This window comes from Myiozetetes cayanensis, unplaced genomic scaffold (genome assembly GCF_022539395.1).
Source record: "Myiozetetes cayanensis isolate MyiCay16 unplaced genomic scaffold, myiCay2020 scf12, whole genome shotgun sequence".
Classification (NCBI taxonomy): Eukaryota; Metazoa; Chordata; class Aves; order Passeriformes; family Tyrannidae; genus Myiozetetes; species Myiozetetes cayanensis.
Window position 1 is genome coordinate 9255157 of NW_026086826.1, and position 16319 is coordinate 9271475.

Genomic DNA, 16319 nt, shown 5'->3' on the forward strand with positions numbered 1-16319 from the left:
GTCACTATAGGAAGTTGTACTTTCAATAGACCTGAATATCAGCTTCTGAAACTGATCACCTGATCCAACACTGTGCATGGAAGCCTAATGTAAGTCCCATCTAGTAAATCATGCCCTGTTTAAATACTTCAAGTTTTGGAGAAGGAAGGTGTGAAGATCTAAATGAAAAGACACTGAAATTAATTAGAAGCATTTTTTTTTTTAGTAATTATCCTGATATATTGACCAAACAGTTTTCAGCTTTTGTAAAGAAGCAGCCCACACAGAACACAAATTCATTTCCTATAGAAAACAAGTGTGAGGTTATAAAGAAAGCCCTCACAGTGACAGGATGGGATACAGCTTTTAGTATAATAAAGGCAGACTAAGTATAACAAACACAGAATTGCTGAGCACTCAACGACTGCAGTTCAGCCCAGACTTGTAGCCAAGGAAAGCAACATTTCATCAAATGATTACAGAAACTGAGCTACAGTTGCTCCATTCCCTGGAGGAAAGTGTCCACGTTAAATAAAGCCAGTGTTTGCAATGGAGAGTTCAAGAGCTGCAGAATAGCAGTGCAGACCTTCAGCTACTGCTGAAAAACTCTACCTGTTGTGTTCTCCCATCTGCATCCAAGCAATGCTGTTCGCTCTTCATCTGTTTCCACACAAATGATTGCCAGTGTCCATAATACAGAAAGTCACATGGAATGAGTGAAATAACACATTCTTCACTGGAAGAATATGCAGCTTCATATTCAGCTCCCATATTATCATAAACTGTGCTTTGGACATGTCTGGATTGAGCTTACCAACAATGCAGTGAAAAGATTTTTTTACACAAAAAAATGAGCATGATACTGGGAATATTGTCCTGGTAACAGTGGTAACTCTGCATTTGAAGGAGCATGCTTTTGGCACATTCCACTAATTAGGAGACAATGAGTCTTCTCGCTGGTCAGCCTTCTGCTACCAAAACCGTGCCCAGAAAGTATCAAGTTTAATAATTTATTAATTTTAGAACACATCACACACACATGGCTTCACAGCAACTATGAAACCTGCAGGGCTCAAATAAATGTCCCGTTAGTTTAAAACTCAAATTCCCCTTCAAACCAGTAATATATTTCATATTCTGTATTTCTGGGAGATTATAGCTATGTTCACTTTATATTAACACAGACTGAGTCCTGTTTTTTTACAACATACCTACTACAAGTAACAGTCTCTTTGAAGACTTCTTGCTGCTCTTTCCTAATTAGCGTCCTTCTGTACAAGAAAAGCCTCAAACTGTTCACCATCCAACTTTTAAATCGATTTGCACTGCTCTTTAAAGCGAGGGATTTATTACCAGCAGCCAGCAGCTGCTGCAGCACGAGGGGAAACGTCAGCTCAGCTCAGCTCTTGTGTAATCTTGTGCTGGCTGGAGATCTTGCACACAGATCTTACACTCCAGCATAGGCTGGAGATCTCACTCGCCCTGTTAACACTCACAAATGCAAAACAGCTCTGAACTGGCCCTCACAGTTAATGCCTTGTAACTCAGCAGCTCAGAACTGTCATTACAGACTCTACTGACACAGGTCCACTGAGGAGAGCTTTTGAAGAAAGATTATGGTACACGTGAAAAATAGTACGAAAGACCATGTCAGCCTCCTGAAAAGTGGTTTTCTGGATCTCTTCTTTTGGGGAATTACATGAGGTTTTTTTGCTTGTTTATTTTATATATATATAACCAAACTACCTCCCTCCCCTCAAAGAGATGACTTAAGAATGGTGTTTGCTGGGTGATGATCCTGTATCAGGACTTTGCAATTCTGAACAGACTTAACACTGAACCGGCACCTGACATGTATTCCTGGTAACCAATGTAATCATCCAAAGATAAACTGTCTAAAAGTCTGTAAGGATCACTGTTTTCCACAACAGGAAACTATGGTGCATATCACACAATTGTGACTATTCTCCCTCCTTCAGCTGAACTCTCGAGATCAAAAAACTTTTGCTGGCAATCCTTTAATATAGTTTTTCATGCCTTCTGATATATCTCTTATTATATAAAAGCCCTAAAAATCCCCTTACTCTAACAGTCTTGACTCTTCTGGCTTATTTTCAAGGTGTGAAAACACAGTAATGGCTAAACACACACACAGGCTCCCAAGAGAAATACCCTCACAGGAACAGGCTTAAGCAGTGATTCAAGATTCTCAGTCTGGGGACCTGGCACCTCCCACAGTTGCTTGCAAGGCTGAATAAACAAAAATTGTTAAATATCTGATCAATAAAGCATTGCTTAAATCTCTAGTAAAAAAATCTTCCATGGAAGAGTAACACAAAACAAAAATCATCCCTCACACAAAAAATGAAATATAAGTTAATTGCCAAAAGGTCACAGTTCAAAGCTTCAAAATGTATTCCTGCAGTACTCAGCTAATTAACTAATCAAACACTGTTTAACTAAAGCCACTGACAGTTCCCATACCAGCTGCTTTACATATAATAACAAGGAGTTTAAGAATAGTTTTGATGCTAATTGGCAGCCTTAGTAACGGAATTACAGTCAAACTGTAATTTAAATTTGTTAATTTGATTTTGATAGAAGGCTACCAACAGAATTTATTATCACCAGAGCTCAGTCACATCACGTGCTCTTGAATCTAGTATAATTTAGGAAAAAAACCACATGAAGTCACGTTTCTCTCAACAAGCAACAGGATTAGATGTTCTAAGATACCAGCAGACCAAGCAGTTCCCTTCGCTCTCATGCCTCTCTAATAGCTGATTTTCATAAAATAACCATCATTTTATTGCCAAGAACATAGATTTTTGATGTGCCACTGCATTGTTAAAAAAACCCCAAACCAACACCCTACTTTGCTTTAATGTGCCTACATAATACAGGACAAAATTTAATTGCTCTGAAAAGCAATAATGGAAAAAAATGCATAAAGTCAGAATTTGTAAAAAAAATCCTAGGCCCACCTTTCAGTTTTTATCACAGTCAGCATAAAGAAATCAATTTTTCAGCTTCAGCTTTCCCAGCTGTAAAGTGTCAGCAGTGATGCTCCCCTGTGCCACAGCACACTGATGCACCACTCACTAGGGTTTGCAGAGTACTGCAATGCTCAGGTGGAGGCAATACCCATAAAAATAGATCACTTCTCTGCTCTCTGCTCTACTATGCCCATCACTTGTGGGAGAAGCTATGAATCCTGAAGTCATGACCTGATAGTCCCTCCATCTGCCAGACCATTGATTAAAACAGCTTTTACTTTCACGCCTGGATGTCAATTCTTTTTTCTGTTAATTATCTCTTTAAAGGAGGATATTCTGTTACCTAGAACTGAAACACAGAGGTAAGTATTCAAAAGATTTCAAATAAACCAAAGCTACCCCCTTGTACTTACACATGGACATGCTAAGCATGAGGTATTGAATGTTTAAAAAAATGTTACATTTTTATACCTGTAACCTACTTGCTTTTTATAAACTGGTACTCCAGAAGCTTAAAGAACTTCTCTAAACTTGTGTTAAGTGGCACATGTGGGAGCACAATTGGAGAGTATTTCCTAGTTGCCTGTTGTTACCATCGGATAAACCCCATTTGATCCATATTGCTAAGAGCAAGTTTGGTATCCTGTTATGAATAAGTCAGTGTTAGTAAGACTCAGAAGATGGTGTCATGTATGGAATTTCCATGTTATGTTTCTCATTTGGCAATAAGAAAACCCACCGTGACTTCCTGAACGTTTTACTGACAAACAGACATTTACTTGCAAAGTATAGAAACAGTTTTTAACTGGTGTAAGTCCTGAACAGATGCAGCATCTTGCCCTTGCATTTTCATCGAAAATTTCTGAGCACAATGATAGACAGAAATGTCTTTTGATATTTATGTTAAGAGAACATAAGCTTGTTGGGGATGTTTTGCTTTATTCTTTTTGCACAGAAACGAAATTCTCCAGTTCAAATTTTTATCGTGGACTACTCTACACAAGCAAATGCAGTCTTGTCATAAGAAAAAATATATTACTATTTCATTGTGCTAATATAAAAGAATGATACAAGTCTATTACTAAAGGACAATAAATCCTCCATTACAGATTCGCCCTAACTGAAGCCCATTTGGACTCTCATCTTGTCATATACATGCCCTAAGAAAACTCCATTTTATTTAGTGAACTTTCTCACAGAACGTTTTGGACACTGACCTTAACTGAGAGTTGCACAAGTGCACTACCAAGAATGCATGGTTAGACTAAACCCTAGGTGTAAAGGATTATAGCAAATTATAACCACAAAAATCCCATGGCTCCACCTTCCCTCTTCCGTCTCTCACAACTAAGCACTATGTGAGACGAGGAATAAGAACACAATGTGAATTTGAAAAAAAATAAAAATAAATTCAGCACTAGAAATTAACTTGGATTTCTAAAAGCATTGCTTGTACTGCTCTCCCAGATTTCCAGGGTGACAGTGTGATGTTACCAGGCAATATTCCCCAATGTACTTGCCTAGTTGTTCAGATATAAACATAGTCTTGAGCAGCACAGCAAAACAAAACTGAGGCTCTGTAAAAATAACACTTAAATTAAAACATCCATTTAACTTGTACAATAAAAGGATCCTCTTTGCCTTTTTATGCCACTATTACCACAGCATTGAGCTAAATCTGAGCCAGAGATTCGCTACAACCACTTCTGGCAACATGTTTCGAAGTTTGATAACAAGTTGTAGGCGAGGGAGAGGTCATGGAAAGCACTGTTAGGAATGCCATTCATAAGGAACCAAGGAAAACACTTATCTTGCATGTGTTTTCAGTATTTTCTGTGGATATACTTAAAAACTTACTCCATTAGCATAACTACAAACAGCCAGACTCACGGCTGATACCATTATTCCTCCCAATCTTTGAGTTTTCATAAGCACAAAACCCCCATGCTTGTTCTCAAATAACTCAAAACAACTTTGTGTGATATCAGATAAACATTGTGCTTTAAAACAATAAAACAATGAATTACAAATGCTTAGCATATTTCAGTACTCAAAATTAAATCAATACTTGCATCTCCGTTTGCCAAAACACCAGGCATTAATAGAGAACTGCTGCAGAACCACTAGATATTTATTGTAACATTTTAGCAACCAAAGGTCGGGGTCTGGAAGGGAAAATTAATTCAATAATGCTGCTGAACACTCATCTGTACTTCTGTTCTACAGATGTAAAGTGATGTACAGTGAGACAGAAACCAGAACCAACAAAGCAGCTGATTTTGACAGTGTATAATTACAAAAATGTGACTAATTAATATGAAAAATCTTTAAGTGCCTCTCAAGGCTGCTCTGCTGGGCATCAGGAAAGCCAGAACTGCTGTAAAGTAGTAAGCAGGAAGATCAAGTGGCAAGAAGCTGTAAGCGCACTGGCTTTTTAAATTAATTTTAATTTGGTGTGTGAAACATATATACCAAAGGCTACTCCTACAGCAGTACAAATACGTGTTTTTTTCAAAATTAAAGCTTACAAAAGAAACAGGCACTTCCTTTCCATCTTTGCCCTTCTCATACAAAGAGCTACTGTTCCTTAATCCAAAAGCAATCCAAATGATTTGCTGGAATTAACTTCTAACACTGGCTAATTTGTTTTTATTCTCATTCTTCCTTAGTATTTCACTTCCTTATTAAACAGCTGCCACAGAATAGCACTGTAAACTGGGAAGATGACCAGAAAATGCTTCCAGGGGACATTACAGCAGAGGCACTTCCTGCCCAGCTGAGAAGTTGGCTATAGATCTGCCTCCTACCTCCGCTGACCCCCCAGGCATCACCTTCACTGGTGAACCAGTAATTATGAAGTGCTCCTCTCAATCCACAATTACTCTAATGATCACATTACTTGATAATGACTTTGTAAGTTATTCAAAACAAAGCTTACATTTAAAATTAACCAACCGCATTTCTCACTATTACCTACCCCTATTTTCCCTGATTTCATGCAGCATCTCTATTAGTCTGTGTTATGTCAAGAGAGAAATGCAGGGTATTTTCTTTCAAATGCTTTCAAGGAAGTGTTAATGGAATCAGATCGCAAGAAAAGGTTCCACACCAGGGCCACTCATTTTGAAAACAGTGATGCTGAAAACCAGGAGTGCTAAAATACTAATTCCACTTGACATTCTGATGGCATCCAGCCAGGGACTCAATGCCAGAATCCACCACATAGCTTTATTTGATTGCTTAATTGTTTTACAAGGCCAATTCGTAGACAAGCCGCACTGTAAAACTTCCACACGAGAATGAAAGAAATAGTCACTTTTGCAAAGCTCGAGATTACTTGCAAGACAGAAGACTGACTTTAAACGTATAGAATTGCAGCATGACATCCACCTCATTTGCTTGAAGGATAAATACCTTGTCTTTAAATAAATACAGCTCCTTCCATTCAAGGATCAAAGAACTCCACAAATACCTAATGTCCATGGTTCTCCTAATAAAGTACACACCATTATCCTCATTTTACACATTAAAACTAAACCAGAGGTTAAGTTACACATCCATCATGACACAGAGCATCTGTGACAGAACTGCTTTCAGTCCTGAGCTCTAATAATGAGCAGAGGTAGGGTTTGAACACAACAGTTCTGCAGCATGACTAGTGAGAATGTTCCTGGCACTGGCACTCACTACAGTTGCTGGCCTGTTTTTTTTTTACAAAATCCCCTTCTCTTGAAATCAAACAGCACCTCAAAAGCAATCCTGGACAAGTTTTATTATAAACCTTACCTAAGAAAATCTGGTGTATGTGAGCTTTTAATCCAGTTCAACTAAAACAACATAAATCAAAAGAGCACATGCTGAAGGGGACAGGAATAGCTAGACGGTAACATAATCCGTTCATCACAATTTACCCAAAAGGTCATAGTAATGACTCTCAGAAGCTGTTATAAAAACAAATTAAGATTATTTTAGTGAAGGTTATGCAAACTGCTGTTATATGTTTAGTATTTTTACCTACCCCTTCCCACAATTTAATTTCTCTGGTCACATTTCCCACATTTGTTTAGCCTGTTCTTCTCCCTCCCATTCCTCTCAAACTCATTAAAGCCAGCAATTGTGGCACTTGTGGCAATTCATGGACACACTGACAGACGTTGTCATCACATTCATTTATAGTTTTGTCTTAAATTATAAGGATTTAGCAGCAGTTCATCAAACAGCTTATCTGTCAGTCATATGAAGAGATGAGCATAGCATCCTTCACCCACCTCCCTCAGCAAAGAATCACACTGTGACAATCTGGATGTTGCCTAAGGAATAAACATAGAAATCCCAGATTCCTGCCAAACTGCACTCACCAGATTTACTGTCAACAGACATAAACATAGAAGTTATGTCAAACAAGCAAAGTTACCTCTTGTAAAAGCAGGTGATCTCAGTCTATCAATGTGGTTTGGTGCTACAAAAGGCAAAGCTACAAAACAGCTGTAAACCTGAAGCTGAACTTCCTGCTATTTCAGGCAGACTGCAAAAATTAACTGAAGCCCCCTTTGCATTTCCAAGGTTGTCTGGCCTTTTTCTTTTAATGAGTTAAGCGTGGTCATGTTAGCCCATCAATGCCAGAGGCACACCACAGCTATTAGCTTAAAACTGAATCAGTTGCATGCTCTTTGGAAGATGCTGGCCCGCTGAAAATGAAGTTTTAGCTCTTGTGACAATGAATTTGTGCATATCTTCATCTCAAGCCTCACACAGAAGGCAAGCATAGAGCATGTGCTGGGCCAGCTCACAGCAGCTCTCTTGCTTCTGGGCCAGTTATTCCAAATTTAGGCTTCTCTAACACTTCCAGACAGCCCTGAGGACCAGCAGTCTTGATCACTGAAAGAGGATTCACGCTGATTTTTACAAACTTATCTAAAGAAAACATGTTTTTACTAGTATGATATGTATCTGGTTGCTGTGCTGTTCTCAGAAGAAAACCAGGAGACAAGCTTTTCTTTGATCAACATGAATACTAAACAGATTCTAACGTTATGTAATAGAGACTAAATAAGCATATGCAAACATAATGGATTCATTACTGATTAGAGAAAATGTAAAGTGTTTAATCATTCATAGATCTATTCTTAAATGCATGCTAAAGTGTACTCAGCCAAAAAAAGGAATGTAAATTCAAAGTACAGACCTGTTACATGCATGTAATGAAGAATACCTAAAGCTTTCTTGTTATTCTTAAACTTAAAACATCTAATCCTAACTTTTGTTCATGAAGTACTAGACTGGAAAATTTTATTTAGGGGCAAATTTATAAGAACTGGGCTCTTTTGATTTATATGTTCATGTATGTTGCTGATATATAAAATCCAAAAATCTAACACACCGCTACCTCCCCACTGAATAAAAATTAAAACTGGTATTATGACGAGAAGGAGGAATACATGCTCAGAGCTGTTAGAAAGAGAGATGATATTGAAAGCAAGAAAACCAGAAATAACATCTGAATTACCACAAGACAGCATGGGGTACAATATGTTTCACCATAATGTGTATGACTACAATGAATAATATAGCTGCCTGTGCAATGGCTTTCTGTATAGCTTCATTTGCCATAAGCTTCTGCTGAATGGAAAACTACCGATTAACCTGATTAATTACTGATTAACCACTTAAAGAATAGCTGCAGTTTATTAAACATAATGCTAGATTACTTTTGAAGCATAAACCCCCCTAAGAACTGATCATGTATTATTTTCTCCCTTTTATAAAGTATATGCAAAAGCTGTTAGGTTGTACTGCAATACTGGACAAATAAGCATAGGTAACAATTACAATCTTAAGACTTTTACAAGTATAACTCTTCTATTACAGAAACACTGTTTTGCATACACAGGCAGGAGCTGACAGATGCTCATATGTAAAAGAATCCAATTACTAAACTGAGGCCTGAATTTATATAGTTTCATGTAGCAAGACACCTCAGCTGTTCTGAAATGCCTGTTCTGTGCGGTGATTTGCCTCTATTGAAATGTTTTGGCTTCCCTCCTGTGGGTTAACCAGAACACCAGTCAAAGCAAACCAGAACGTTAGTGGCAAAGGAAACTATTACAATGCATAAGTAAGTTTGATCAGACATACAAGCTGAAATAATAGGAGGGAAATCCTCTTAAGAGTTGTCAAAGTGTCATTTGCAATAGGAAGAAGTGCAGGGAAAAAAGTTTTCTGAAGTTTACACTGACAGCTTCTGTTGAAATGTCACAATGACAAGCCAGATTGTACCAACCACAACTACATCTGATAGAAAGATCCACCCTCTGGGTGTCTACAGAGATCTAAATGCCAACAAGGAGAACTCTCATTCACTCTCAACCCTTCACAGCAAAGTCTGGAAACCAGTTCCCTCACGCTTCAATCAGGGAAGCTAAATCAGTGACTCCTCTTCTGCGCAGCACACGTGCCATCCCACGGATCACCTTACTCCACAAGCACACATCAGCAGCTTATGGGAGCTCAGGATCTAACCCAGTTAACTCAGTGAACAGGATCACCTATCTTTATTCTGTGAGATTGGACGTCAACATGCTGAAGCTACGGATATGGATGATCCGTGCAAGTGTAGTTACGCACCAGATACGTGCACGTATTCTTCATAAATGTATTTATAGACACATACACATATGCACCCAGAAAGGGAGCACTTTTCTGGCACAGAAACCCTCTGGATACTGCTCACCGGAGCCTGGGAGGGTACATGAGTTTCCCTGGTTTTATTCACGTGCTTAAGCATCTGCTATTGACCAGCTCTTGAGACAGAAGCTAGGCAAGGCGGCCCTTTGGTACCACACAGCAGGGCCTTCTGCTGTTTTCATTCCCACGAGTTCCAGAGTTTGGGCACTACTAATTAGCTCTTTTCATATGAGTACTCTAGGAAGTTTTGAAAAAAAGACCTGGAGGAGGAGAAGGCTTTACAGGAAAGCCTTACACTGACTATTCCAGACAGCAAGGAAAGCACCGTGAGCATATCTGCTCGCTAAGGAGTTCAGAGTTCTGGAAGAGGATGGAGGAGAGGAAAATGCAAACACGGAGGAAGAAGAGAACGTGGCAAAGGTTAATGTCTTTCAGCACATCTATCTACTTCAGTTTCGTTTGGATCAAAGCTATAAGTTACGGAGTTAAAGCCTTGTTTTGAAAATATCTGACTGCACTGAGTCCATATTTCAGAATTCACGCTCAGCTTATCCAAATAAAACCGTACCTAAAGTCATGCCCACACTGCACTTTCCTTCACATTGTGCAAACAGTTAACAAAAAAAAAAAATAAAATAAACAGCCATTAGTCACTGGGATTATGCAAGGAGGCAAAAGAGAGGGGAGCGAAAACCAGAGCCCTACGGTAGCCACACATTCTTGGAATGCCAAGGAAAGCCCTGGGCGCGCTTCACCTTGCAGCGATCGCGGGAGAACGGGCACGGGAGAACGGCGGGGAGCCGGGAGGGAGGGAAGAAAGGCGGGTGGACAAGAAGCCACCAGCCCTGGGGGTCCCCTGGGCACACTCCTGCCGGCCCCAGGCCCGGGGCGACCCCCGCCCGCCGGCCCCGCCGCGGGGAGGCTGCGGCGGCTTCCCCCCGTGCTGCCCGAGGCCGCCCCACCGCAGCTCACCTCGGTCTCCACCACCTCGTGGTAGGCGGGCGGAGGGTCGAAGCCGCCCCCGCCGCCGCCGCCATCCCCGTCGCCGCCGCGGGCGGGCAGGGCCCCCGCGGGGGAGCCGTGCCCGCCCGGCGGGCCCTGCCCGCTCTCCATGGGCTCGTAGCCGCCGTAGTGGAGGCCGGGCCGCTCGTTGGTGAGCAGCGCCACGGCCTCGTTGATGTCGTTCTTGGCCAGGCGCAGGGCCTTGCGGATGGCGGCTGCGTCCGAGAAGCCCATGCAGAGCAGCGTGGTCATGTGCTGCTCCTCCTCGCTCTCCATGGCCGCGCCGGGGAGCGGGGCCGGAGGAGGAGGAGAAGGAGGAGGAGGAGGACAAGGAGGAGGAGGAGGAAGAGGAGAAGACGGGGGGACACCCCCGCGGACCGAGGGGCGCCGGGCTCAGGCGCTGCCGGCCCCGCGCGCCGCCATGTTCAGGAGCGCCGCTCCCCTCCCGCCGCCGCCGCCGCGGCGCGCCGCCCCGCCCGCCCACCGCGCGCGACCCGCCCCGGCCCCGCCCCTCCGCGCGCGCCCCGCCCCGCCCAGGCCCGGAAGCGGCGGCGAAGCCCCGGCCCGGGGAGCGCACGGCGGGCCCGCGTCACGTGACACGGGGGAAGTTTTGAGCGGGGGCATGAATGGAGCGGCGTGGGAAGGGGGCGTGGTCAAGGGGTCACGTGAGGGCGAGCGGCGGTGCCGGGCAGTGGGAGTGGGATCGGGGTCGGGGACGGGGAACGGGAGTGGGGACTGGTAATGGGGATCAGGACCGGGACGGGGGATGGGGATGGGGATGGGGATGGGGATGGAGATGGGGACTGGGAATAAGGATCAGGACCGGGACGGAGGATGGGGATGGGGACGGGGACGGGGACGGAGATGGGGACCGGGAATGGGAACGGGGATCAGGACTGGGACCGGGGATGTGGACAGGGACGGAGACCGGGACCAGCGATAGGGGTAGGCCCCCAGATGGGGGCTGGGAGCGGTACCGGGACCGGTACCGGGACTGGTGATGGGGACGGGGCCCGGGGACCTGGACTGGTACGGGGACCGCGTCGGGGGACGGGGGCGGGAACCTGAACGGGGACCGTAGCTGAGACCGACACCGGCACCTGCACTGGCACTGGGATCTGGCCGTTCCTTACGGCCGTGCCGGACTACCAGGGGAGCGCTGCGGGGAGCGGGACGTCGAGGGTGGAATGCGGGGTGGGCTGCCCGCCCCGCCTGCCGGTGGTACCACCTTTAATCACGGCTCTTTTTAGCGAACAGGTGCCGGCGTGGCGGTGAGGCTGTCACAGCGGAACACGACAGGCCCGGGGGTGAGGGAGGGTGGGCAAGGCGCGTATCTGTGGGCAGCTGGGAGTGCTGGGGGAGATGCTCTGGCTTCCCGGAGCACACTGTCGAATTACTGTCTCACCGCTGCCAGCCCTCCGGCTTCCACCTTATTTCTCTTCAGAAATGTGTTCTTTAAGCATGTAATATCAGGAAGAAATTCTTCCCTGTGAGGGTGGTGAGACTCTGGCACAAGTTGTCCGGAGAAACTGTGGCTGCCCCATCCTCAGAAGTGTCCAAGGTCAGGTTGGACAGGGCTTGGAGCAACCTGGTCTAGTGGAAGGTGGCCCTGCCCATGGCATGGGATTGGAATAAAATAAGCTTTAAGATCCCTTTCAACCCAAACCATTCTAGGATTCTATGATAATATAAGAAGGAGAGATGCAAATCCACACAAAATGAAGCAGGGCACAATCAGGAAAAAAAATTCTAGTGCCCAAAGCACAGAGTAAGTTATATATATTACTTTAACACACTTGGTGAACTCTTGTACTGCACAGAAGTCAATAGATCTGGATCTGGATCTCCTGGTACTCTCCCAAGTAAAATTTATCACCTCATTGTAACAACAGCTTTTCTATGTTCAGAGAAGAGGAGGAAGGAGGAAACAGATAAAAGATTTGTCAAGATCAGTGCTGGTATCTGCATGTACACATTTGTCTTTGAAGGCACATGTTTTCCGGCAAACTATTTTGTGTTAACAGTGGCTGACGTGACTGAAGGCACTGGGGTTAGGAATCTAGAACCCCCTGTCTGAAGTTTCAAATACAAATAACATTTATGATAAAGGAAACTTACAAAAGTAGGGGACACCAGCAGTATTTAAGTCTCTAACATGAACTTTCAGGGCTCAGTGTTGGACTCTGCTCCAGAGTTTGTCTGTAGACTGATAGATCAGTGTGTTGGACAGGCAAAGGTTTTGGATTAATTTTTATATTGCAGTGATCTCATATTCCTTATATATTGACCCAAAAGGTAATCACAGCTCCTTCATCTTGCTTATTCATCTCTCTGATTCTTTTTCTCTAGGCTGACATTTCTCAGTGGAATGGAGATAATGTGCATATGACTCTGATCTTCAACTTCTGTATCTAAGGAAGGTCTTTCATTCAGGCTGATCTCCAGTTATAAAAGAAATTGTTATGGCTCAGTCTTGGCAGGCTTCAGAAGAACTCCAGCACTTCAAATGCATTCAGTTAATATGCAGAATATTGACTCACTGCTTACTCATGTGACTAGCATTTAAAAGACACTTTCTCATTTTTAAAGAATATTATAAATGATGGTTTAATCCTCATAGCCTGGTGAAGTCAGTTGGCATAATTTTCCCTTACTAATGGAAGATATTTATTAGATGTCATTATTGCTTTTAGATTTATTTCAAGGAAGTGCCTCTGTAATTTGTGCTGAGGTAACTATTGAAAACTTCCAAAAGTGATGTAGAAACTGATTGTAATCCCAGGTGACTGAGGAAAAAGAGACTGCTTTGACATTGAGTTACCTATGCTCTTTAGTCCACCCGTTCTGAATGAAGTTTAAAGGGAGTTTGAATTTATCAATATATAACACTTGGGCATAGCAGTTCAGCATAACTGATGATGAGGGGTACTGATCCTCAAGTTCGATTTTACAGACTTCATTGACAACATCTCTCTTGAGAGTGCTTAAAGGACAAGATCACACGTTCTGGCCTAGTGAAGGAATGGGTGCATCCTTTTCTAGATATTATTCAGCCTGGATGTCACAGTTTGCAAATGTTTTTTATGCATTGTCAGTTCGAGAAAAGTTGCAGGTAGAAGCACAGCAAACTTGTCTAACTGAGAACAAGGAAAGCAGAAAGTGAGTCTTTCCCTATGGGGCATCAGGAGATGCAAGAAGACAAGGACACTAAGGAAATTGAAAAAGGGAACAAATCTCCTCAAGATCAGCCTTTTGATAAGTTGGAGTTAGTGCCTGTGTAGTTGTCAGTTTGATATGACACACATTTACCAGTTATTTGATTGTATCACTTCATGGAAAGTAGTTACTTTCTACTGACTGCATCATATGTGTATCCTGAAACATGTCTAGATATCAGGGACCCCTGTGTTACAGAAAACATATTTTTGAACAGAAAAAAATGTTATAGTAAGTTATCATGCTGTGACAATGAACCTGGCTTTTTGGCTTGACCATGGTGTAGCAGATATGTTACTGTAGAAATGTTTGAATAATTTGTTTTTAACTGACAATACTTTTATACTTTTCTTCATAAGCCTGTTTCAAAGCCAGTCCTGTGTTTACAGCTCTCTCACTATTTAAACAGTGGATGCAGCGTGTCCCCTCAAAGAGAAACAGCCAGACTAAGAGGTGACTACCTGGCTTGTTGAACTTGGAGATTTCCCTTGTTGTTTACATTTGTTGGGGAATTCCAGCCATAATCTCAGATGTAATTGGAAACCATCCATTACCATCCTGATTTTGTTTCCTTCTTTGTTGTACTGTCCTAGCTGTGATGGTTATATGTATACCCAGAGGCTACGGTAGAAGAGAATTTAAAGTTCATTGTGTTGCCCCCAAATCTTTAATTTCATATAAATGTTTTACTCAGTATAAAAGGGTATCTTTTTCATTTTGTTAGAAGTACCATAGGAATATATTACTGAGAGCAGCTTAGTGTGAGCTAAAACTTACTGTTAATATATAATGACTAAATATGGGAAATCAGGACAAAATTTAATGACAGGGCTCTACCACTCTATAGTACATAAGCACAGAAGGAGTTGTACAAAAACTGGAGTTACAGTATCTAGAAAAAATTCCTTTGCAGTTGTTGCATGAATGAGGAGTTTGTGTGAGTGTGTATGAATCCCAGCTCCTTCATTTGGAAGGGAAGAATGCTCTTTTTTTACTAACTGATGTCAATAGTTTGGGATTAGGCACCTAATATAGTTGGATCTCATGATTGTAAGAAGAGCTGCTGTTCTATCTGCCAGATGAACAGAAACACTCTCCACAGGCTGCAAGGTAAATATTTTTTCTATAGGCTTTAATTTGATTAACAGAAGAGTTGGCAAAGCAACTGGTGGTGCCTTGCAGGAAATCTCATCATCCAGTGGAGACAAGAAGGTGACTTTGACAAGAAGAACATGTTTACAAAGGTTTCCCTAATCTTATGTTTTGAATTGACAAGGCACTTGCTGTTTAGTATAGCTGGCTGTTGGGGCAAAGAATCTCTTCACTACCTGAGGAAAGAATATCTGAGATATTTTGGAACCCAGCTTGTGTATAGTTTTGCAAATAATTAATTTAGGTTTTCTGGAATTAGTTTCCTTCCTTCCTTCCTTGCATCCCTTGTCCCACCCAGTCTCATCCAGTTTCCTGCTTCTGGTTTATTTATAGCCAAACGTAATAGGTGGGTTTGAAAGAAGTGCCTCGGGGACCAGATAGCACAAATCCCTCTGAATTATTGAAAAGCACATTTTTTATATGTAGATATTGATGTTTGGTTGCTTTTAGCAGAGAGGGTTAAAAGCATTTGTACTTAAAAGCAAAGTGAAAAACTATGTAACCCCCCTGCAAAGTACAGTTGCAATGACAGCTAACAAAGTAGATCCACGGATGCTTTTGACTCCTTGGGTAGCTGTGCAGCCTCACACAAAACATAGATTTTAGCAAACACAAGAAGTGTGGGGGTCTGTTCACAAGCACCAGCTGACAGATTCCTGTGTATACCTTTAGACTTCATCTATAGTAGGAATTTTTGCTGCCTTCACAGCTTTTGGCTAGCACGAAAGGAGATTTGTGCTGGGGCAACCACCAAGGCCAAGCCTGCTGTCAGCAGTGATTTGGAAAGAGGCAGTTTACCCTGTTTTCAAGCTGGGACTCGTGCACTCTAGTAATCATAATTACAATATTTAGCTCTAATACAGTGCTTTTAAGATGGGTATCTTAAAACCTTGTGAGGGATGGAGGGATATCATTAGGTCCTCAACATGTGTTAATTTTTGCAACTGCTACAAACTATCATGGGGCTGAAGAAGAAGGGAAGAAGAAGGTGAACAGATCTTGTGGTGTTGCTGTGTCTCCTCCAGCCAGTCTGTCCCTGTTGTTATTCAAGTGTCCAAAGGGAACAGGAGCTGAACCATGACCGTTTTTCTGCAGCAGAAGCTTAGTACCCGCTGGCCTCCTGAATAGAAAAATGAAGTTTCCTACTGTTTGCTTTGAATGGAAGCAGCATGACGTGATCGTGGAAAGAGTGGAACAGTGTGTTAAGGGAAACAGGACTGAGAGAACAGCTGACTCCCAGGGGCTGAGCAGATCTGCCCCCTCTGCTTCACTGTGTGGATTTGTTTTCAG

General features: G+C 42.6%; 1 protein-coding gene across 3 annotated transcripts in view; it reads right to left on the minus strand.

The window, feature by feature from the left end:
- USP24 (ubiquitin specific peptidase 24) overlaps positions 1–11070 on the minus strand; it is a 62347-nt gene extending 51277 nt beyond the window's left edge. The window contains exon 1 of one of the 3 annotated variants that reach the window (XR_007627704.1): positions 10632–11070. Coding sequence is in view for 2 of the 3 variants with exons in the window: in XM_050306644.1 (XP_050162601.1) it covers positions 10632–10937 (306 nt within the window). In the remaining variant the exon portion in view is untranslated. The remainder of the gene's footprint in view (positions 1–10631) is intronic. The other 2 variants (XM_050306644.1, XM_050306645.1) reach the window with 2 other exon arrangements.
- Positions 11071–16319: the final 5249 nt, after the last annotated feature.